At 42.8% G+C, this 25,391-nt stretch overlaps 1 protein-coding gene across 3 annotated transcripts in view; it reads left to right on the top strand.

The window, feature by feature from the left end:
- Window positions 1–25,391, top strand: part of ATF2 (activating transcription factor 2) — a 121,550-nt gene that overhangs the window by 74,013 nt on the left and 22,146 nt on the right. For all 3 annotated transcript variants that reach the window (XM_073577419.1, XM_073577417.1, XM_073577418.1), the window contains exon 11: window positions 20,429–20,534. In XM_073577419.1, coding sequence (XP_073433520.1) covers window positions 20,429–20,534 — 106 coding nt within the window. The remainder of the gene's footprint in view (window positions 1–20,428; window positions 20,535–25,391) is intronic.

Raw genomic sequence — 25,391 nt, 5'->3', positions numbered from 1 at the left:
ATGAGGCACTACAGTTGGTGCCTTCAAGGGTGTTTGAATGACCCTACTTCTAATTTTGGACAGGATTTGTACTTCGTGCATAGCCTTTATGAGTCTAGGAGTACCAGTAAATGACAATTTGAACAAACTGTGTATGAGACTCTCCTTTATCTCTAATACAGGGTGGGTCTGAGTCCCTAATTTTGGCACTTCCTGCTTCTTTCATAAATTACACTGAAATTTCCAATTTTTTTATAACAAATTACATTTTTAGTTAACTTAAATTTTATTTTTTAACCCTTTTAAAATTTAGCCTTACATACAAGTCATTACACAGCAAAAATTGTTTCTTAACATTTTTTTTCATCGATTTTGAATGTTTTTTTGTCAATCTTTTAAAGTGGAGTAAAAGTGTGACACCATTTGTTCTCAGCAGCTATCTAGGAGTCAGAGATGCTTCCATGAGTCTCTTCCATGCTGTTGTCCTTCCATTCAGTACTTTTCCCATACATCTCAACATTTTCACTGCCCCGCCAGACCTCCTTGTAGGGTCTGCCGGAAAAACGCTCGGATTTCCCTTTCACTCCCATTATACTCATTACTCGAAACGCGCACCTGAGCATTAGAAATTGCCTGGTTCATGTAACGAGTATCCAAGCATTTTAGTGCTCGCTCCTCTCTATTATTAGTCCTTCCTATAAAGGAGTGATGAACGTATTCTTTTTGTATTTAATAACCCTAGCATGCGTATTGGGGGCCTTTTAGGCCCCCATGCTTACTTTTTTGCTATTATCTGAAAAACTACTTAAGTTAGAATTTTGAAACTCCAGGTAATCCTCAAGGATGTTGTTGTTGGTAATATCCAGTTGTTCATATAATTTTTTTCATAGGCATTTCGGTGTAACAATGCTTTTTTGGTGAAAACCACATCTGCACGGATTGGGGGCCTTTTAGGCCCATGTATTTTTTATCTTGTTCTCAGTAGTGTTTGTGTCTCAAGTTACTTTATTTGTACTCAGTAATGCTGGTGGAGGGGCCAGGGTGTGGATAATGCCATATGAGGATGTCATGTGATTTTTGGAGGGCGAGATAAGGCCATGACATCATCTCAGGTCCTTCTGAACACAGTAATGAGCTGTGTAGAGAGTAAGGGTACCGTTACAGATGCACCAGCGATCCCGACAACGATATGGATCGCTGGTGCATCGCTAAGTGGTCGCTAGTGAGCTGCCACACAGGCAGATCTCACCAGCGACATCGCAGGGGTCGGGGGTCGCTACTTACCTGTCAGACGCGGCGATCCTGACGTCCTCTCGCCCACGTCCACGCGTCGCTCGTCGGCGCCACAGGAAGCCCAGCAGGAAGCGCCCAACGAGAAATGATCCAGGACCTTCTCGCGCGACCAGCGATAATCAGCGGGGGAGCCGGTCGGAGGTAAGTATCACATGCAGCGATATCGCTAGGAATATCGCTGCTTCGTCACAAAATCGGTGACTTTACAGTGATATTGCTAGCGATATCGCTATGTGTAAAGGGGGCTTAATGAGGACAGTATACACTGTGAGCTAATTGTGAAGGACCTGAGATAAGTTAAGATTGTTCAGTTTGTAAGGAAAATGTCTGCAAAGAACATTCTTCCGAAAAAATAACTTGTCAAAATTGTTTGGAAGACTAATATAATAGAAAAGAAACATAATAGAAATGTAGCTGCAGCTAGTTTGGTATAGATTTCTATGCGTTTTTGTGCGTTTTTTCATATGTTTGTGTGAAATTTGGAAAAAAAAAATTTTGGGGTGTTTTCGGTGAAAAATTATAATTAAAATTTTGATGACTAATCATATTTTATTTAGCAGTTTTAAAATAAACTTGTAAAAGTTATATAAGTGTGTTTTTCCATATGATTTGCATGGGGGCCTAAAAGGCCCCCAATACGTTAATATGAAGATTTCTGATGTCACGCATACTAGGAGTGACTGTTCCACTGTCATATTAAAGAATGTTACATTTTTGTTCAAAATTCTTTCCATCTTGCATTTATTTTTTTAAAGGGAGTCTTAAGCTCTCAAAACATGATTTCTACTTATACAGTACTATAAGGACTTGGCCCTTATAAAATACCTGCAATATAGATTTTACTTCTTTAGTTGGGCAAAAAACGGTTCTATCTTTATATGTGACTAAGGGCTCCTAAGTTCACCTTTGGAGAGGCCAAGAATTCAGTGCATTGTAAACAGTATGTCATGCACCTCATGGCATGACTGACAGCGTTGCTTTCCCAGAGCCTGAATTGAATTCCCAGCAATACATGTCCGCACTAAACCTCTAGAAATCAAACAGTCTTGTACATGCAGATTCGGGTGCACTCTCATTCCTCTCCTGTCTGCAGTGCCTGCAGCGAGCAGGTGCTGCAGACAGGAGAACAGGATAAGAGCCTACATGTACTGACATTGCAGGAGCCAAACAAGCTTATATACACACTAGATGGAGGCCCGATGCTATTACATCGGGAGGGCGGTAATGTCACGATGGGGGCAGGCTTTGCAGCGTTGAGAATCTCTCCGCCCCCCCATGTTCTCACCCACCTATCCACTCTCTCTTTCCCCTTGTGCTGACTTCTGCCGTCTGTGCTCTCTTCTTTGACCTGTCTACCCCATGTGCTATCCTCCTTGTCTGCTGTCTCTCTCCTTCCTGTGCTGTGTTCTCCCCTCGTGCTGTCCTGTTTAAGCTGTCTCCCCCCTGTGCTGTTTCTCTCACACCTGTGTCTGACCGTGTACAGAACATACTACAGCTCCTGGGCAGGGGAGGAAGCACAAGACAATACTGACATTACAGCAGGGGATCACAGAGGATACAATTTGTGAGGTAAAATATTGTTTAAAAACAGTCAGTGAAATATTTTACCTCACAAAATGAATCCTCTGTGATCCCCTGCTGTAATGTCAGTATTGTCTTGTGCTTCCTCCCCTGCCCAGGAGATGTGGTATGCTCCATACACGGTCAGACACAGACAATTTTTAAAATTAACTTTCATTCGTGGGAAAACCCCTTTAATGTGACCGACTTCCTCTGCCTGTAGACACATCGTGCATCTGCCGCCGGGATCAGCCGATTGATTCACTGCGCGGAATTCGCACAGGCGCAGTGCGACGGTGGTACCGCGCAAGAGGCTGCGTGAGTGTGTGCGTGTGGTGCGTACAGCGTATAGAGAATGTGTGTGTGATGCAATGGTGTTCCACTGGTGGTACCGTGCAAGAGGCTGTATGAGTGTCTGTGTGTGGTGCGATGGTGTTCCGCTGGTGTTACCACGCAATAGGTTGGTACCAGCAGCAGTTTCCATATTGAGACACCCATCACTTGGGTGTCCCAATATGGCGGTCGGTGAACTTCCTCCGCTTGGAATTCTGGGATACGGTGACATCTGGACAGAACAGGAAATTAAAACATTACAAGGCAATTATATAAATAGATACGGTTAGTGTGGGGGCGTTCTTCTCCTTCTCTCCTGTCTGCAGCACCTACTCACTGCACACAGACTCACATTACCGTATGTCCAGTGCAGATAGACAAGAGGGTTGAGAGCCCATATGTCCTGACATTGCAGGAGCCAAACAAGCTCATATACACATACTGACAGTGTGGCGATGTTCTTATCCTTTTCTCCTGTCTGCAGCACCTGCTCACTGCAGACAGGAGAGAGGGATGAGAACGCGTCCACACTGACACTGTGCACAAGCCTGTTCGGCTCCTGCAGTGTCAGTGTGAATGTGCAGGACTGGCGATTCATTTCGGGCAGCGCTTGGAGCGCTGTCTGTCTTCACAAAAAATATTGCTTAATATCATATTTCCCTCCTCCAGTCGCCCCTAAAGTAAATGTCGTATTTCAGCTGGTTGATTTGACAGTCTGAGCTTTCAGTGCAGCTGCAATTGTGTAACAATCATGTAACAAGTACGGTAATATTTTCTTGCTTTGGATGTTAATGAAGAAGAAAAGCAATGCATGACATAAATAAAGCCAATCTGCTCAATGTTTAAAGTAGATTTAAGGCGCATCAGTGTAAGAAGGTCTAAAGGTGGAGATTGCTGATCCTGAAATTATTAGTATATACAGCTACAGTAGGATTGAAATTGTTTTGGTTGCACATTGAAAGAGAAGAACTCAGGGTTCCGGGGATTTGGCTGCCATCACCCTCTGGCTTCTTGGGAGGCTGCTACATTCTTCAGAGAAGCTAGAACTTTTAATTTAAACCTTGCGGTTTCGAGGCCGAACAAACCGTATGGAGTAAAACAGACAAGCTGTTGCCAATAAAAATTCTAGCACGATGTGGAAATCTTGTAAGAGCCATATGGTTACTTAAGAGTCTTACAAGGGTTAACCCTGTCATTCCTAGAGAACAAGGGTATTCTTTTTTTTTTGATTTTTCAGTGTGTTCACCCTCAGCAACTTGAGATGAGCTGTTAGTGTAGAGTATTGTCCCAAGCACAAGGAACTCCCCAGCACAGTGTCAGACCCCCTAAGAAGCACGGCACGTACCACAGGTCGAAAACCCAAAAAGTAGAAGTATATGACAGGGCTGTGGAGTTGGAGTCGTGGAGTCGGAGTTAATTTTGGTTGGAGTCGGTAGAAATGTACCGACTCCGACTCCAGCTTTAAAAAAATGTATTAATATTTCATAATTGAACTTTCATATGAATTTTATAAATGTTACTCAAATATATATGTTCTATCAAACTATGAACAACAGTGATAAGCAGTTCTGCTGGAGATAGAGACATTTCTTACTTCTTGTGTGTCACTGCTCTCCACTGCCCTTATCTAATCTTATACTTGGTTAACCTCATGCTGCCCCAACCCCCCTACTTACAATGTATGAAACTGAAAGTGAAAATGTGTTGCAAATTCTTAGTAGTAAAGCTCCTCCTCTAGACTAGATCATACTAGGTGTGCATCTTCCAAGCATCTCACAGCTGCCTGCTACTCAGAAGAGGAAGACTGTAAGAAGTATTATCCTTTCAACAAACTTTGCATCAATTAACTGTGAGTACATGAGGAATAATAACAGTATTACTGACCACTATATCAGTTGTACGACCTGGCAATAATTTTGTACAATAGTTTTTAGGAAAAACAATTGTCATTTGGATTGTGAATGCAGAATTAAAAACCTGAGAATGTCAAAGAAGCATCACATTAAATCAGCTGTATTTGAACATTTCACCATCACTCAAGATAGAAAACATTATGTCTGTCAGTGTATGACAAATGATCCAGACGAAAACAAATGCTGTGAAGCCAAGATGAGTGCATATTCAGGCAAAGATAAAAATGCTTCTACCAGAGCTTCTAATCTAAAGAGACATTTACAGCGCTTTCATCCAGAAGTACTGAAAGCAGTGGATGAGAAAGACTGCATCCAAACCAATGAACCAGTGCCCAGCTCTTCCAGCCAAACAAAGGAGCAGAGAACTTTGCAGCCATCAGTTGCAAGATATTTTGTCAGTGACAAAGTTACTGTGACAATGACAGTAGATACATTTAAAAAACAGATCATAGAGCTTGTTGTAAAGGATAGTGTGCCTATTTCATTATTTTCACGACCAGCTTTTATGTGTCTGAATGGGGAAATGGCCCGCAAGCTTGGTGTTTCTCTGGAGAGAGAGAGTATTAGAAAATTAGTAATCGAAGAAGCTTTTAAACAAAAGGAAGAACTTAAAAAAACTCTCAAGGGATGCTTTCTGTTTCTTAAAATGGATGCCTGCACACGTCACAAAGTGAACTATTTTGCCATCAATGTCCGATTTGTTTGTGACAAAAATGAAATAGTTACCAAGACATTGGCAGTAAAAGACACCAAAGCTCATCACACCAGTGAGTTTCTCCAGGTCTTGGTGGAAAAGGTTCTGCAAGACTATGAACTTAAAAAAGAGCAAGTTCTTTCTGTCGTAACTGACAATGCTTCAAATATGATAAGTACTATTAAGCTAATGAATGAGAGTAATGATGGTGACCAGCAGCTAGAAGAACATTCTGGGTCCACAGACACAGAAATGTTTGAAATAGAGGAACACAGTATTGTAACTGAGGAGCAAACTGAAGTTGCTTCAGATGAACAGCAACATGATAGTTTAGATCTTGTTGAAACTGTGTCAATATGTTCTTTCATTCATCACATGCGCTGTGTTGTGCATACGCTACAGCTGGCTATAAGAGACAGTCTGCAAGAAGGACATGCTGCTGCACTGATTGGCAAGGTGAGAAAATTGGCTACTGTTGCCAGAACCCCTAAAGTTGACTCAATTTTGAAGAGACGTGCTGGAAAAGGGGCAATTATTGATCAAGCCACACGATGGGGCAGTACTTACTTAATGATTCAGCGCTTGGTTGAACTGAAAACCTTTCTTGTAGACATGGCTAACCCTCAACTGACGCTAAATGAAAGTCAGTGGAATCAGGTGACTGAGCTGGAAAAATTGCTAGAGCACCCATTTACAGTGACTAAAAAATTACAAGCAGAGGACTTAACTCCAGGTATTTTCTTAAAGGAGTGGAAGAACCTGATGTTTCGCCTGTCCCAAAGAGGAGGGTTAATTGCAAGTGGCATTGCTACATCAATGAAACGGAGAGAGGAGCTACTATTACAAAATAACATTCTTTTGGCAGCAGTTTATGTAGACCCAATGCATCGGATTCTTCTAGATGATCAACAGCTAAGTAAAGGAAAAGAAGCTCTGTTTGAAATAGCAGTAAGGATGAAAGGGTTGCAGAACAGTCAGGAGGAACAAGAAGAATTTGGTCGTCCTGCCACATCTTCACCCTCATCATCAACTGATGAAGAATATAATTTCGAAAAATATTTGGATCACAAGGACCGTGCAAAGCGTTCCCGCATAGAAGAAGAGTCATCCCCATCAAGGAACACAGCCAGTACATTTCAGCAGAATTTTTCACGTGCACTAAAAGAAATTGAGAAATTTGACCGTTCATCAAAAATAACAGTGCAACAAGCGATTCCTCTGTATCCTGACATTGTCAGAGATGTTGCCCGAGTGGTTACTGCTTTGCCACCAACACAAGTTAGTGTAGAGAGGTTGTTCTCTGCTCTCAAAATAATTAGATCAGAATTGAGGGCATCCATGAAGGAGGATCTGACAGAGGCAATACTTTTTCTGAGGACAAATTTATAGATTTCTTCTTATTAACTGCATAAAAGTGTTTATTGCATATTTACTTACAGTTTAGAAAAGTTTATAAAAGTTATTTGCTATATTCTAATTGTATTCTAATAAATGTAGTTTTTGCTGTAAGTGGTCTGATTACTTATATGATGGTGAGAAACTGAATAAGCACGATGTTTAATATTTTACAACAGTAAATTTGTTGTTATGAATTGGCCATTTATGAAGGAGTCGGAGCCGGAGTCGGAGCCTGATAAAATCCAGGAGTCGGAGTCGCAACTGTTGCTTACCGACTCCACAGCCCTGGTATATGACAGGCTGAGAAATCCCATTGCTGTAATTCAGCACTAATATGAATGAAATGTATATTAATCCTGAAAATGTGCTGTGTGCCAATTCACATTATCTATTGTCTTGTAGCCCAGAAATCACTGCCTAACGCCGTCCACCAGGTGTCTCCCTTTTCTCTAAGTTGTTGTCCACTGCCTGTTGTCAAGTGTAATCCGTCATTCATAGCAGAAATGGCATGTTGGATAAAATGGAAGGGGTGGGTTTTTGTCTCTTAACAGGAAGTGTGGGTGGGTCCTTGTCTGTCCACAGGAAATAAGGCTGGGTCTTTGTCTCCCTAGAGGAAGTGGGAGTGGGTCTTTCTACATGAAGGTGGTGCGTTTTTGTCATTCTAAAGGAAGTGGGGCGGGTCTATCTAGAGGAAGTGGGGCGGGTCTATCTAGAGGAAGTGGGGCGGGTCTCTGTTTCTACAGTAAGTGGGGGTGGGTCTTTGTAGTTCTAAAGGAAATGGGGGTGGGTCTTTGACTCTGTACATGAAGTGGGTGGATAGTGGGGGTGGGTTTTTGTCTCCACAGGAAGATGGGGTGGACCTCTGTCTCTCTGATGGAAGTGGGGGCGGGTTTTCGTCCCTTTACAGATGTGGGGACAGGTCTTTGTCACTCTGCTTTTGCGTAAAAAGGGCATGCTGGACAGTGAGGCGGTTGTCCTGCATCATTAATGCTGGCAGGATGCTGATGAAGAACTGCTCACTGTAAATGAGTGAAGGACATGTTACAAAGCATGAGAATCTGGACAGTTCCTAGACATAATAGATGGCATGTGCATCCAACGCAGTGTTAATTTGTTGTAGAGGATGAGGGCAGCATGACCATTGTAGGGATTCCAATCCTTGGCAGCGTTTGAGGAAGGGACAGGAAGCAGTTTCTTCTTAATCAAACGGGAATATTTATTAAAGTCCAAAAGCCTTCCAAAAGGAAAACTAACAAGTGCCTTTCTCCAGCACACAAGGGAAGAACAGAAACAAATAGTTCATATATTCCAATCAGGTTCCCATAGACCAAAGTCTCAAGGGTGTTTCTACATCTGTACTCAAACTCTAGCAGGGTCTGAGCAGCACACACAAGGTCTTTCTCCCATACACACACAACCCCTTGTTAGCAGTTCATCTGCCCTTTTAAGTCCGCTGCATCTGTCAGATTGGAGGATGGGAATGACCAGTCCCACCCATCTCTACTAGCCATTCCTGAGACCTGGACCCATGCTCCTCCATTAAACAAACCTCTCAGTACTTACTGGAGCCTTTTTTCCTGGTTTAGCATCACCAAGGCCAGACACCTCGGTGACACACACACTCCATGCAGAACCCGTCCAGCTGCAACCTTACACCATGATTTTTGGGTGAAATGAAAAATACATGTAATTGTCCGCTATGCTGGTATATTTTATAAAATCTCATCAGATCAGTACATAGATGACTCTTTTAGCATCTATATCTACTACAGCACAAATATTCATCCTGAAAGGGAACCTGTCAGCAGGATTGTGCATAGTAACCTACACAAAGTGTCAGTTCGGCACCGTTATACTGACTGATGCAATCTGTCTTGTTGTTGTTTCTTAATCCTTATTTTCAGTTTTGTGTTAATGATATGCTCATGCCCTAAGGCGGGGGTGGAGTATGTAGTGCTCTGATTAGCTATTCATAATGCAGACTGCTTACAGGTCACTGTCCCTCACTGACCTGCCCCCTTGTTTACATAATGAATATATTAATGTGTGTATTTTAAAAAAAAGTCACTTCATCAAAATGGCGGCACCTGCGCTCTATCACTTTTCAGTTAGTGCCTATTATATTGCTGTGCTGAAAAGAAAAAAAAAAATCACCATCAAAATGGCGCGTTCCGATAGATGCTACTGTGCAAGCACCTCCATCCGCCCTTTGTTGCTGCAGCCAAAAAAATGTACACTACAACAAAATGGCACTGGAGGCGGCACATGCGCAGTAGCATCTATCGGTACGCGACAGATGCTAATGCGCAGCCGACGGCGCCATATTCATGTAGTGTGATTTTTTTTTTTTTTTTTTGCTGCAACTACAAGGAGCCGGCACAGGCGCTTGCGCAGTAGCATGTATCAGAACGCGATAAATGCTAACGCGCAGCCGACGGCGCCATTTTTATGGTGAGTTTTTTTTCTTTTCAGCACAGCAATATAATGGGCACTAACTGACAAATGATAGTGCGCCAGGCGCCGCCATTTTGATAAGGTGACATGTTTTTTCAAATACATTAGTATATTCATTATGCAATCTGGGGGCAGGTCAGTGATGGAGCAGTGGCCTGTCAGCAGTCTGCATTATGAATAGCTAATCGGAGCACCACATACCCCAACCCCGCCATAGGGCACGAGCATATCATTAACATAAAACTGAAAGTAAGGATTAAGAAACAACAACAAGACAGATTTCATCAACCAAGGTATCGCTGTAATCAGTATAACGCCACCGACCTGACACTGTGTGTAGGTTACTGTGCACAATCCCGTTGACAGGTTCCCTTCAATCATTAGCATGGATTAATAATTACTATATATTGTCATTTGCAGCTTAAATAATGACGGACTGTTACAGTTTATATTTATAACTTAGAGCAGGGGTGAGGAATCTTTTTTTCTGCCAAGGGCCATTTAGATATTTATACCATCCTTCGGGGGCCGTACAAACTCTGCCCACAAAGTACATCCTGACTCTGGCACTGGTGTTAGGACGTAATCTTTCATTGCATGCCCTTCAGTGTTCAGTAGTGAACACTGCGTGTGTGCGCTCACAGAGCAAGAAGAAATTAAGGAGCTGGTGGTAGCCAAAATACAACTCCCTGCCAAAGCACTGCAGTCCCTGACAATCTGCCCGGGGGCCGGATAAAAGGTCATTAAGGCCTGGGAGGTTCCCCACCCCTGACTTAGAGCTTCTTATGACTTATATGGAATTGTGAAAGGGAGTATAGAGGATTAGAAAAACACGGGCGCTTTCTTCTAGAGACGGCGCTACACCTATCCATGCGTCTAGTATTGCAGCTCAGCTCCATATAAAGTGATCGGTGAGAGTGCTGAGTGTCAGACTGACACCGATCTGGTATTTGTGATCCACCTCGAAGATATGTCATCAATACCATTGTGGAGGGTCAGCCACTTTTAAAGTAGTTGACCAGTTCTCTGACTGTGTGGTTGTGCAGGTGCTGGCGTATTACATCAAGTATCTTTTACAATCGGCAGCACATGCCTAAGATGAAAATAATGCTAAAATATCATATAAGTGTATATAAACAATAAAGTCAAGTGTGCAATAAAAATTAAAAGTTGATATAAAATTAAGAAGCAATGAAAGCAACGGGAGGCCGATGAGAGACCCAAAATAATGAAGAAAACCATACTAGGGGTAGCCTGACTTGCCACCGATTGTCAGAATGCTACCAAAGAATGATAAGTTATGTATATGTACATATCTATATTCATTAAGTTATTTACAATGCCATTCTGAGAGTCAGATCTATAGTATATTGGTACAGTATAATGCACCCATTTGACGCAATGTAAAACACAAAATTAAATCAATGGTAAAAAGATAAAGATGCATTATAGGCAGACATACCCAAAACTAGAATGGGCCTCTATCTCAGTCCCTAAGTCTACTGTATGTAGACCGATTTGAGGAAAGAAGGATGGGACATTTTGGATTTTTAGCATGCATGATCCTTTGTTCTCAAAAGGACCACTAGTACAGCTAGACTTTTATCAAATCAGAAAAAAATGAAAATCGGTAGTATAAAAAAAAAATCTACGCGATTAAAAAAAAAAAAAAGTGATCCATTACTACAGTAAGAGTCCCTCACTCATTATAATGCAGGCGGCATATATATTTGTGCCTAGAGGCGCCCATTGTCTGCGAAGGGTTAAAATGCCCGCCCTGACGGTGATTTTAAGAGAACGAAATCTTTCTGTCTGCCAACAGCAGAACCGTCGGCTGTGAAGAACAGAATGACTTGTAAAGAAAATTGAATGTCACAGAAATAATTAAAGTGTTCTTTATGTGAGCCCATTAATCAATCCTGCGCTCCCCTTAATAACTCTTCACTTGACATGCTGGCAGCGCTGATGAGCCTAGTGGGCAGTAATGACCCATGATTACTTTTACGTTGCATTTAATAGTAAAAGTAATATGTTTGGAGGTTCTGCCTTTCTCATGGCAATTTAGACCATGAACTGTTTTCTTCTCGGAGGCGGCGCACTTAGCGCCAGGATCGTGCTTGGCATAGGGGGAAAGCCTTTCTTAGGATTTCATACATTACCAAGATAATCTGTTTTATCTGGAGACCTGTTTAACAAAATGCCTGTGATCGTCATGTAAAGTCAGGCAATAAACGGCCATTTAGTCAATCGTCCATTAGGTAAAAAAAAACAAAAAACCTCCCATCAGAAAATACAGTAACTGTAGGGCATTCGGGGGTTATTGTTTTTTAAATATCTCAGATATTTGCCTTTTTACTACATTTATTCTTCAAACATGTGAATGTCATATTTCTCTATATTTGCCCATGTTAGTTCATGGGAGTGGAGCGTGATTTACTGGCAGATTTGCCATCCCGGATTCTGCGTACACAAGTTAAAGGGCTTGCTATCATGATTGTCACAATGGTTGTCACCCAAAACGTACTCTTGACGTGCGCGTTAATTCTGGGTTCCTTTTTCTTAGAATTTTGCATTGCACCGTTCCTCTGTTGTTCCTCCTGGAAATATTTGAAAAATTTAACGACTGGGCAGTATCGTTCTTCTTGACAATAAGGTGTGTGCTGCTTTACGCAGAGACAAGGAAACTCTGGCGTCCAGTTGTTCATTTATTAATATGTTTCCAGGAGGACTGATAGAGGATCAGAACTCTAAGAAAAAGGGATCCAGGTGCTTTAAAGGGCTTTTTGCATATTCTATCTTGAGCAGCACGTCGCTCCCCAGTCTTCTGGCTTGCTGCTTGCCAGGGAGTGGTGCGTCCCTGACAATTGACCTTTCAGACCAGCGTCATGGTCTCTCTGCTGATCCGAACTACATGCTTTTTTTTTTTGCTATGCTGCAAGCAGAGACAGATTTGCCTTTGGAACTTCGGTGGATCACAGGGGATCCGGTCCGCTTCAGAGAAGCACTTACAAGCTCTGTATGTAGCAAAGCGCTTACAAGTGCTGCATGCTTTTGTAGGAGATCTAGACACCGAGCTGCAAACTATAGAGTTAAAAATCACTTTTTTCCTGAGAAAGGTAGAGGTACGTATCAAAGTTGTTTCTTTGCAGTTTTACTCATTTATGATAAGGATAAAAATTCCTTTTACATGTTTTCTAAAACTGATGTGTCAGGAGAGATCATGGTTTACCATATATAAGGCTCTGTTCACACCTGCGTCATGGTTTCCACTTATGATGCAAACCACAATGCAATGCTGGATCCTTCACACAACCGGGCCCTCATCACCTGATGACTTACAGTAGACATTGGGTTTCGCCAGTTGATGAGGGTGGCCGGCTGCACACATCCCTGTGACTCCGATAGCCCAGCACGCAGAGTAGACCGACTCCTATTTATTTTAGTTATTTGTTGCTTTACAGTTATATAATAAGCGCTACGTAAACACCACGCGCACATGATAAATGGTGCCACTATCACACTTCATTTTGACAACATTTATATCATTTATATATATTTTTTTTACATTTATATTACCGGGGCAGTAGACCAGAACAAGAATGATTGTGTCCTCCACCAACATAATTGATTTACTGAAACCTTCAATCTAAATCACCCGCTAATATAGAGCTAGCTGATATGACCGCGAGCCAACAAGATAATTCAAGCACTTTATCTGTACAATATAGCAAAGCTTATTAATAACCGTCCCCCCCCCCCGAAAAAAAAAGAAAATGTTGTATTGGAGAAACACGTTATAAGTGGAATTTTAGAGCCGTGATGATGACAATAAACTTGTAAACTAAGCGGGAAAAAAAATAATCCTCAATGTCTAATATAGCGAAATAACATCATCCAAGAGCATAAAAGGGTTCCCTAAAATCCTATAAAGATGGCTGACATAAACAGGCACAGCAGGTGTTGGGTGAGGGCCGCCCTGGGGGGTTGTCCACGAGGCCTATTTAAAATAGCCGCAGGATTGCATCTAGTAGGTGCCTTTGTGTTTCCCTCTGTGGTGACGTGCGACATCCATGTTGGAATTTTTCTAATTGTCCCATGACTTTGTCCATATAGGAAAACATTCAGATATAGCCACACAAGATATGTAATATTGGAGTCCCTTCATAGCCTGATTATCCAAGAGTAGACCACTCGGCCACAATCCAGTCCCTTTAAGGAGGACCTTATAAAGTTATTTAGCTTATAATATTTAGATTAGAATTTATGATAAATCCAAAAGGCATGTACTTTTTCCTCTATATGATGTAGATCAATCATAAGCAAAAGACGTCATCAGGGGATAAAAATATAGAACTCTCTCTCTTCTCTGTAAGCTTAGAGCAGGCGTTCTCCTATGTGAGATTTATAATGGCAGACAGCTGTCCTTAGTTATAGCTGCACATGCTGTGTAGCATAAAGGAGAGCTGAGCGTGATTACAAACACTTTTATCTTACAGCAGTCAGTGTGGGAGGAGTGGAATTACTGACTGCCCTGAGATGAAAGCTGGAAGTAGTTGTAATCACACTTAGCTCTGCTCTATACTACACAGTTGCTGCAGAGGGCAGTCTGTTATTACATGTCTCACGCAGGAGAAAGCCTTCTCTAAGCTTATTTAGAGCGTGCTCATTTTTCCACCTGCATAACAGCTTTTGCTTAAGATTGGTCAACATCAGCAGGTAACACCCTCAGAGATGGAGTATTAAAAACCTGGTGGCAGATTCCCTTTAATAAATGTATACGTTTAATGGTATCTTTTGGGCATTAACTGTTTATAAGCCAAGTCTCTGACATTTTAATAGGCACACGCTCAGGCTGACTGTTTATAGGAGCACTCTGAGTTTGTAAGTGCACAGTGACTGGCAATGTTTATGGGCACACATGCTGGAGGACGCTATTTGTGTGTGTCCTTTCTTGCTGACACTAATAATGTGTGCACTTTCTAGTTAACACTTGTTACAGGTCACTCGGGCTGACACTGTAGGCACATTCGCCTGGTGACACCAGTATTGTCTGCATTCCGTGGCTGATTATGTTTATAGGTGCACACTGTCTGACATGGTTAATTAGTATACTCACTGTCACTAGTTGTGTGCGCACACTCTGACACTATTCTTGGGTGCACTCTTTGGCCGAAACTGTGTGCGCACTCTTTGGCCAACGCTGTGTGTGCGCACTCTTTGGCCGACGCTGTGTGTGCGCTCTCTGGCTGACGCGGGGTGTGCGCTCTCTGGCTGACGCGGTGTGTGCGCTCTCTGGCTGACGCGGTGTGTGCGCTCTCTGGCTGACACTGTGTGTGCGCACTCTTTGGCCGACGCTGTGTGTGCGCTCTCTGGCCGACGCTGTGTGTGCACTCTCTGGCCAACGCTGTGTGTGCGCTCTCTGGCTGACGCTGTGTGCGCGCTCTTTGGCTGATGCTGTGTGTGCGCTCTCTGGCTGACACTGTGTGTGCGCTCTTTGGCTGACGCTGTGTGTGCGCTCTCTGGCTGACACTGTGTGCATTCTTTGGCTGACGCTGTGTTTGCACTCTCTGGCTGACGCTGTGTGCGCGCTCTCTGGCTGATGCTGTGTTTGCGCTCTCTGGCTGACACTGTGTGTGCGCTCTTTGGCTGACGCTGTGTGTGCGCTCTTTGGCTGACGCTGTGTGTGCGCTCTCTGGCTGACACTGTGTGCATTCTTTGGCTGACGCTGTGTTTGCACTCTCTGGCTGACGCTGTGTGCGCGCTCTCTGGCTGATGCTGTGTTTGCGCTCTCTGGCTGACGCTGTGTGCGCGCTCTCTGGCTGACGCTGTGTGCGCGCTCTCTGGCTGACGCTGTGTGAGCGCTCTCTGGCTGACGCTGTGTGCGCGCTCTCTGGCTGACGCTGTGTGCGCGCTCTCTGGCTGACTCTGTGTGTGCGCTCTCTGGCTGACACCGTGTGCATTCTTTGGCTGACACTGTTGTGGGATCCGCTCTCTGGTGCTGTTTTTGGGGCTCGCCCTGTGGAGGACACTTGTAATAGGCGCCCTAAGGCTTACTATGTTAGGTTTTCGCTGGTGCACTATCTGATTGACAATGTTTGGCTAACATTGAGCGCCACACATGCTTTGATTAAAGGGGCATAGATGGAGTATTTGCAGGTGGGACTTATGTGATCATTTTCTGCACTATTCTTCACCTTTCATCCATAATATCGCTCTGAATTGTGGGCCATTGTCTGCCATCATGTATACTGTAAGGTTGTGCATTTCTATCTATGATTAAATCTAATTATGTAATGCACTGACTTTACTGCCCAGCCTATACAATCTACTACAATTTCCATGTATTTGCCATCTTCTCTAATGATTTACCTTCAGTTTGCAGCCAGTTCTCAACAGCTCATAAAGATTTTATGGGAAAATTAACCCATTGGAGCAGAGCCATATTTGCCCTATTAAAAATGCCTATTCTTTGAAAACCTCAGTATAAATTGCATTGCAATGTGTGCTGTGTAGGTTCATAAGGTGTTAACCAACATGGAATTTATGGGTGATCCTCAGTTCAGATTCTTGCTTAGACTTACCGCTTATTAAAGAACTAAAGTCCTGAGCATGAATGGCCGTGATTACTACTTATTGACTTCAGCTAGAAAGTCTGCGCTGAAACATACAGTATATCTGCAGCAAAGCATCCGACGTAGAAGAAAATGTTCTCTCTTATTCTAAAGCATCATGATTTGTTGTATACTGGAAGAAACATGTCTTGTTGTGAGAGCAACAGCGCCACCACTAGGTATCAATTATAAATACATGATGGTTTTTTGGCCACCACCTAGCAGGTTTAGTATAATGTAAAAGTGAGCATACACATTACATAGCTGTCTGCCGCAGTTATTCTTCCCATATACACTCACATTTGGCCAATCTGCATCTTTTATTGGAAGATGGGAAAAAGTTGCTACCATCAGATATAACCAGTCAGTGTTATACCTTTCAATGGAACGAGGATAAGGCATGTTGAAATCCAACATGCCCAACACTTCTTTCCCCTGACCTCTGCTAATAGGGAATAGTCCAGTGGGCTCATGTACATCAGCCAATGCGGTCATAAAATTGGTTTATAAAGCTAAAAGTGCCAGAATTCTGGAATTATTTGTGCCTAAAGATTGTCTTGAATGACTTGGACTTTGTGTCTTTTAGAGACTGCCGACATATTGCCCTACAGGAGCGTGATTTTGCTGGAAATGGGTGTGGTGTAGCTGGGAGGGGTGTGACAGCATATGACGCTGTGCACCCCAAAAGATTGTGACAGAATTTGATCAACTAAGGCCTCTTTCACACTTCAGTTTTTTGACGTCAGCCAAATTCCACCATTTTCATAAAAAAAACGGATCCACGTTTTTTTTGGGAAAATCCGTTTTTTTTCCCCATAGACTTGCATTAGCGGCGGATTCTGACTGATGGTCAAAGGAACGTTTTTGTTTTTTTTTTACCAGCGGCGGACCGCTGTTTTAAACTGCTCATGGCCGGAAGATTTTTTCTTCCGTGCCTAAATGGTGTTCTGGAAAAATCTCTCTCTATCTCTTTATTATTATTATTTATTGTTATAGCGCCATTTATTCCATGGCGCTTTACATGTAAGGAGGGGTATACATAATAAAAACAAGTACAATAATGTTAAACAATACAAGTCATAACTGGTCCAGGCGGAGAGAGGACCCTGCCCGCGAAGGCTCACAATCTACAAGGGATGGGTGAGAATACAGTAGGCGAGGGTAGAGCTGGTATGCAGTGGTTTGGTCGATCAGTGGTTACTGCAGGCTATAGGCTTGTCAGAAGAGGTGGGTCTTCAGGCTCTTTTTGAAGGTTTCGATGGTAGGTGAGAGTCTGATATGTTGTGGTAGAGAGTTCCAGAGTAGGGGTGATGCGCGAGAGAAATCTTGTATGCGATTGTGGGAAGAGGAGATAGAGGGGAGTAGAGAAGGAGATCTTGTGAGGATCGGAGGTTGCGTGCAGGAAAGTACCGGGAGACGAGGTCACAGATGTATGGAGGAGACAGGTTGTGGATGGCTTTGTATGTCATGGTTAGGGTTTTGTACTGGAGTCTCTGGGCAATGGGGAGCCAGTGAAGGGATTGACAGAGGGGAATAGGGGGGGGACAGGTGGATTAGTCGGGCAGCAGAGTTTAGATTGAAGGGGTGCGAGAGTGTTTGAGGGGAGGCCGCTGAGCAGGAGGTTGCAGTAGTCAAGGCGAGAGATGATGAGGGCATGGACTAGGGTGGACATGAGGGCATGGACTCTTTCTATCATTTCTCTCTCCCGGAGTTCTGTTCCTTTAAATTTCATACACTGATGGATCCGTCCACAAAACGGATGCGGTGCATCCGCTATTTACATTACGGAAATGGATCCGTTTTTTCACACTGGCGGTTTCAACTGACGTCAAAAGACTGAAGTGTGAAACAGATGAGAAACTGAGCAGAAAAAGTAAATTAATGTGCATGCAAAATGTAATTGCATATGAACACGTGACCAACAGAGAAAACCAAAAACAAAACAAATATCCTGGAATAAAAAAGTAAAAAATAAATTGCAAAAATTGCATGAAGGTAGTAATAATAATAATAAGGGTATTTAGTTAACATAATTTTGATCAACATAATGTAGAAGCCATCAGTCCCTCTGTCCTTGTTCACATTTACGTCACTTGACAAGTGGAAAGGTTTTAAATACTAGAGTTAGGACTGTCCCACGGGGGTTGCCTTGACGTGGCGGGATGGCTTCTACATTATTTTGATCAAAATTATGTTAACTAAATACCCTTATTATTATTATTACCTTCATGCAATATTTGCAATTTATTTTTTACTTTTTTATTCCAGGATATTTGTTTTGTGTTTTGTTTTTGAAGTGTGAAACAGGCCTAAGCCAACTAATAAATGGCGTAAACTTGGACCAGAGAGTGTAAATATACGCCAGATTTATCAAACATAAGGCGTTATGATATATCTGACGGATTTTAAGACTGTTGGTTCTTCCGATACCCATTTATTATACCTTGGGGCTTCGGACCAGTCAATCGGCTGACAGCTGTCTCTCGCTCCAGTCTCCCATACAGAGGAACGTCCACGCTTGGCCAAGTGCTGCTTTGTTCTCCATGATTGATCCAATGTTGGACTCTTCCAGCAGCACCTTATCTACCGGAAAACAAAAGTATCATCCATCGGAGCTTTGATATGTCAGCTCTTTCTCTTCCCTCATGTTGCGGGATAGTCGAGAGGCCCCCATACCCATTAGACTGGTAGCTGATCCGATTCAACCAACGTTATCCTAATATGTATGACTGCAATAAAGGGGTTGTCCACTACTTGGGTAATCCTTTCTCAATTAATGTATTCTTCCATGTAAAATAATAATGGCTTGTACTCGCCTCCAAAGCCGGTGCCATTCTAGCAATATCGGCGCGGATTTCTCAGAGCCCTGCTTCCAATCAGTATCCGCTAATGGGCCACTTCAATCTCACTTCCTTTGGATGAAAGTGACATCCGCTTAAGGCAGATCTGCTGCGGCTCCCTCGCTTTGTCCAGATGTAAGTTTCATCTAAAGGAACGAGAGTGAAGCAGCTCATTAGCGGCCGCTGATTGACTGCAAGGCTCACATATAACGTCACGGGAGACCCTGCGCCATTATTGTTGGAATGGCGCCTGTACCAGAGGCGAGTACAGACTGTTTTTATTTTACATGGGGGAATATAGTAAATGAAAGGGGCTTGTTTGAGTAGTGGACAACCCCTTTTTAAGTTTGCACTGTATAAAATTAGACAGAGTTGATAAATATGCCTCATTGTGTCTACATGGCCAGTCCTACGGTCCATTGAAGGGGGTGGGGCAAGAGGGGAGATCACATGATCATCTGATGAGACATACTCTTCAGATCATGTTCCAGGGGGTCAGAGCCAAAATGAATAATCAAGTGTGATGTGTATGTTTCTTCTATGAATGGTGCTTTCTTTTTAGCTGATCAGACAACCCCTTTAAAGGGAATCTGTCAGCAGGTTTTGCTGTTTAATCTGCGAACGGCATCACTGGAATCAGGCTTTCTTCCCGTACATTATATGTCACTCACTAGGTTGTGTGTTGTAGTTTCAATACAATCAGTGTTTTATCAACAGGAGATTATCACTGCCTGACTAGGTCTCTCGTACAAGCCAGTCAGGATAATCTGTGTAACCCCACCCCCACCACTGATTGGCGGCTTGCTGCCAATAAGGCATGTGGGTGGAGTTATAACTCAGCATTCTGAGCTCTGCTAGATCTGCAGTTGGGAAAACAGGGCTTCTATGACAAGTACATCAAGCAGTAAAGTAAGTGATACATCACTGGAATCGGGGACTGTGCTCCTACATCATGCTGCTCTCAAATTACGTGGCAAAAACCTGCTGACAGATTCCCTTTACTATAAACCGTGATGATTTGCGGAGATATCACCATCACTTTGACAGCAAGAATACCAGTGCATGTAACACTATCCTTGGCATTAAAAAAAAAAAAAATGAAGGAAACCCCAAACGTTAGAGGATTATCAAGTTTTGTGTAATGAATCAGTAGAGAGTAATATAAGTAGTCAGTTGTTTGCTATGCCTTTCTGCTCTTGTCTTCCTATCCTTTTTGTCAGGTATTTTTCTGTGCATTGTGTAAAGTTTCCTTCCGGAGTTGTCAGAGCTCCGCATGGATGTTATTACTTTGCTGTGAACTTTGAGAACTTCTTCCATTTGTTTCTAAAGAGAAAGTTTCCCCTTTACCTCTAGAATGAAGTCACCCTGCTGAGAAATGAAGTGGCGCAGCTGAAACAGCTTCTTCTGGCTCATAAAGATTGCCCTGTAACCGCCATGCAGAAGAAATCTGGCTATCATAGTGAGTAATGTTCCATTACCCATGGCCTTGGGCTACGTCGTGAAATACTGCCAAAATGAACCGTGCCTCTATTAATATAGGAAGCCTCCTATGCACTTCTAGTGTTTAACATTAAATATGGAAAATAAGGCAAGGTTACAGCTCGCTACATTTAGACGTTGTTTCAATAGAATTCGTCTCCACGCCGCTCTCCGCAAAATATTTCCTTGCTGCACATGATTAACTTCCGTGTAAGTCTCTCTGGCACTTAAAGCTTTAAAACATTTTTGCAGATTTTTTTTTCTCCCTTTTCGACCAGTTTTTAATTAGCACTGTATGCTGAAAAAAAAAATCCCTAAAGCGATTGTGTTCCTGTTTTTGCGCATATACAGTAGGATAAACATATGCAAAAGACTCGGGTAAGTTTCTCCAGTGAGTGAAATAAACACATAAAAAATGATATGTATGTATAGTTTGACAGATTTTATTGTAATGGGATTTATTCCGGTTGCACGCAGAATTGATTTCCGCATCTTGAATTAAATGTCTAATATTTCTGTTCAGCGGCTTGTGTGTGGAATGTTAGTAATCATCAGCCTGGGATTTGCAAGTCCTACATGGCACGGCTTGCTTGTAAGTCTAAAAGGCTCCGCAACGATTGTAATTCTACCGGTTGCTGAATTTGTGGCAGTGTCCTAAGATCTGTGCAATTTTATTCCTGTGTGTTGATGATACAGTGGCATGTAAAAGTTTGGACACCCCTGGTCAAAAAAATTACTGTTGTTGTGAACTGTTAGGGTGTGTGCACACGTTGCAGATTCTGCTGCGTTGTACAGTACCATTTTAACCGCAGTGCAGATGTTGCGGAGCTTTCCGCGCGGATTTGCTGCGGATTTAAATCCGCAGCATGTCAATTCTTTGTGCGGATTCCGCAGCGGTTTGACACCTGTTTCATGACAAGTGTCAAACCGCAGGGGAAAACCGCAGGCAAATCCACAATGAATCCGCAGATAAACCACAGGTCTTTTGACCTGCGGATTTAGACAAATCCGCGCGGAAAATTCCACAGCAGAATCCGCAACGTGTGCACACACCCATAAGCAAGTTGAATGTGAAATTATCTCTAAAAGGCCTAAATTTAAAGATGACACATTTGTATTTTAGGGGGAAAAAGAAATATATATATATATATATATATATATATATATATATATATATATATATATACACATACTAGCTGAAGAGCCCGGCGCTGCCCGGGCATAGTAACTAACTGTGGTTAGTTATAACAAATTATAATTATCCTCCATCCCATAGTCCCGTGCCTATATACCCATCATACATATCCACGATCACATAGGCCCTTGCCCATATACCCATCATACATATCCACGATCACATAGGCCCTTGCCCATATACCCATCATACATATCCTCCATCCCATAGTCAAGTGCCCATATACCCATCACACATCCTTCATCTCATAGTCCCATGCCCATATACCCATCATACATGTCCTACATCCCATAGTCTCTTGCCCATGTACCCATCATACATATCCGCCAAGCGTGGGAGAAGAGGGTTGCATTGATAATCCAACACAATGGGCAGCACTTTGAACACATTTTATAAGTGGTCATAAACTTGTAAATAACTAAGGAAAGAATAAAGTTATGTTAAAACCAAGCACACCATTGGTTTTCTTGTGAAATTCTCAATAAGTTTGATGTGTCACATGACCCTCTTCCCATTAGAAAAAATAAAGTTGGATCCAAAATGGCCAACTTCAAAATGGCCACCATGGTCATCACCCATCTTGAAAGTTTCCTCCCTCCCATATACTAATGTGCCACAAACAGGAAGTTCATATCACCAACCATTCCCATTTTATTTAGGTGTATCCATATAAATGGCCCACCCTGTATATTAAACACACAGATATATATGCATATTTTTTACATTTTAAAAATTACAAAATGGAAAGTGGGCCAATGCCAAAGTTTCGACACCCTTGGGGTGATTTGTGTGCTCAGATAACTTTGACCAAGGTTTCAAACCTTAATTAGTGTGTTAGTTATGGCTTGTTCACTATCATCATTAGGAAAGGACAGGTGATGCCGATTTCCCAGCTTTATAAAAACCCAGCTTCCTCTAAACATGCGCCAAAAAGTAGCAGCCATGGGTTCTTCTAAGCGGCTTCATAGCACTCTGAAAATGGTGGAGGCCCACAAAACAGGAGAAGGCTATAAGAAGTGTTAGGCGTCGGGTTACTGTCGCTGCACAGCAGGAATCCCGAGCTTTGCCTTCGGCGGTCTCCCATTCCTCTCCGGCCGCAGTGGAGCCTGCTCGGCGGACTCGTCGGTCCCGGCGCTCTGCTCGCACCAGCATTGTAGGTTTGGTTGCTGCTGCCACCTCTGGTCCAGCTATAGCAACGCATGTTGATCAGCAGCGAGCTACTCCAGGGACTAAGTCCTGTCAGTCCACTGAGCATGCCCGTGGGACGATCTCTCATTGGAGATCTTAGGTCACATGCTCAGGTCCTTCTCCAGCTCGGATTGGACCATCAGGAAGGTTCCGGAAGGACGCTGCTATAAAAGGTTCGCATGGTCGCTCGGCCATGCGCTAAGATAGACTTTTGTTGAGACTTGTGTGAGTGATGACGGATGCATGTAACTGACTGACTGACTCATTAAATAACCCCTTCCTTTGATACGTATGTGTTAGGGTTAGTTCATCCTGAGTCAGCGCCTCATGGTGGCAAAGCATGTGCCACAGTGCTCCAGTCCAGCACAAAGGTTAGCGCCATAGTGCCGCCATATCTCCCGTGCCTCTGGGCGGTACGAGTCTATCCGCTGCACCCTGTGACAGCTAACAGGGCACAGCACTTTCCTAGCGTCACTCTCTAGCGCCGCTGCAGCGGCTTTGTGCACAAGTGGGTCTAGAAGGACTCTGACTCCATGCCTCTGGGCAGAGTTCTGTGACCACATCGCTTGCGCTCACATTATATTAGTGCGACCTTGTGAAGTAACAGGGTTCGCCTCGCACACTCCGGGTGAGGTAACCCGAGCGTGCTACTATCCGCCATTGTCTAGCAGCAGTTTCCATCGGTGCACGAACGCACCTCATTAACATCTATATTATTTGGTGCATTTCGCCAGCCTAACAAGAAGATAGCAAAGCGTTTTCAAGTTGTTCTTTCCTCAATTCAAAATGTAATTCAGAAATGATCGCTAACAGGAACAGTGGAGGTGAAGATATGGAAGACCAGGCAAAATTTCAGTGAGAGCTCTTCATAGGATTGCTAGAGAGGCAAATCAGAACGCCCGAATGGCTGCAAAAGACCTTCAGAATGATTTATCAGACTCTGGAGATGTGGTTTATTGTTCTACTATTCAGGGACAGCTGCACAAATATGACCTTTGTGGAAGAGTCATGAGAAGGAAACCTCTCCTGCATCCTCATCATAAAATTCAGCGTCAGAAGTATGCCAAAGAACATCTAAACAAACCTGATTCATTTTGGAAACAGTCCTGTGGACCGCTGAGGTTAAAATAGAACTCTTTGGCCTCAATGGTCAATGAGGTGTGTGGAGAAAAAAGGGCACAGAAGTCATGCTTTGGGTTTTTGTTGCAGCCAACGGCAGGGGGAACAATTCACGGGTAGAGGGAAGGGAAGAGGGAAGAATGGATTCAATAAAATTTCAACAAATTCTTGATGCAAACATGATGCCAGCTATAAAAAAAAAAGCTGAAGTTGAAAATAAGATGGCTTCTACAAATGGATAAAGATCCTAACACACGTTAAAATCCACAGTTGACTACCTCAAAAGGTGCAAGCTCAATAAAATATGCAGGTGGACTGGACCCTGGGTTCCTTCTGATGCATGACAATGTTAGGCCTCATGTGGCTGACGTGTGTCAGCAGTTCATGCATGATGAAGGAATTGAAGCTATGGACTGGCCTGCCCATTCCCCAGACCTGAATTCAATTGAAAACATCTGGGACATCATATCTCTTTCCATCCAATTCATATTGCAGCATAGACTGTCCAGGAGTTTACTGATGCTTTAATCCAGGTCTAGGAAGAGATCCCTCAGGAGAACATCTATTGGCTGCCTCCTCATCAGGACCATATCCAGGTGTTGTAGGGACGTCATACAGACACGTGGAGGCCACACACACTACTGAGCATCATTTCCTTGTCTTGAGGCATTTTCACTGAAGTTGGATTAGCCTGCAATTTCATTTTCCACTTTGATTTTGAGTGTTATTTCAAATCCAAACTTCCATGGGATACTAATTTTGATTTACATGATCATTTTTATGTTTTATTGTTCTCAATGCATTCCACTTTGTAATGAATAAAGATTTGCAACTGGAATTTTTCATTTAGTGATATTTAGGATGTGGTATTTTAGTGTTCACTAATTATTAGGCAAGTTGTATTTGAGAGGATTCTTATTATTATTGAACAACAACTATGTTCTCAATCAACCCAAAAGACTCATAAATATCAAAGCTTAATATTTTTGGAAGTTGGAGTGGGTTTTTTTTTTAGATTTGGCTATCTTAGGAGGATATCTGTTTTTTTCAGGTAACTATTACTGTGCAGAATTATTAGGCAACTTAATAAAAACCAAATATATACCCATCTCACTTGTTTATTTTCACCAGGTAAACCAATATAACAACACAAAATTTAGAAATAAACATTTCTGACATTCAAAAACAAACAAAAAATCAGTGACCAATATAGCCACCTTTCTTTACGATGACACTCAAAAGTCTTCCATCCATAGATTCTGTCAGTTGCTTGATCTGTTTACGATCAACATTGCGTGCCGCAGCCACCACAGCCTCCCAGACACTGTTCCGAGA

The sequence above is a fragment of the Dendrobates tinctorius genome, unplaced genomic scaffold, assembly GCF_039654945.1.
Source record: "Dendrobates tinctorius isolate UK_male_01 unplaced genomic scaffold, ASM3965494v1 ptg000056l, whole genome shotgun sequence".
NCBI classification, from domain to species: Eukaryota; Metazoa; Chordata; class Amphibia; order Anura; family Dendrobatidae; genus Dendrobates; species Dendrobates tinctorius.
The sequence above is the reverse complement of the archived record's forward strand: the minus strand, read 5'-3'. Positions and strand labels throughout refer to the sequence as shown.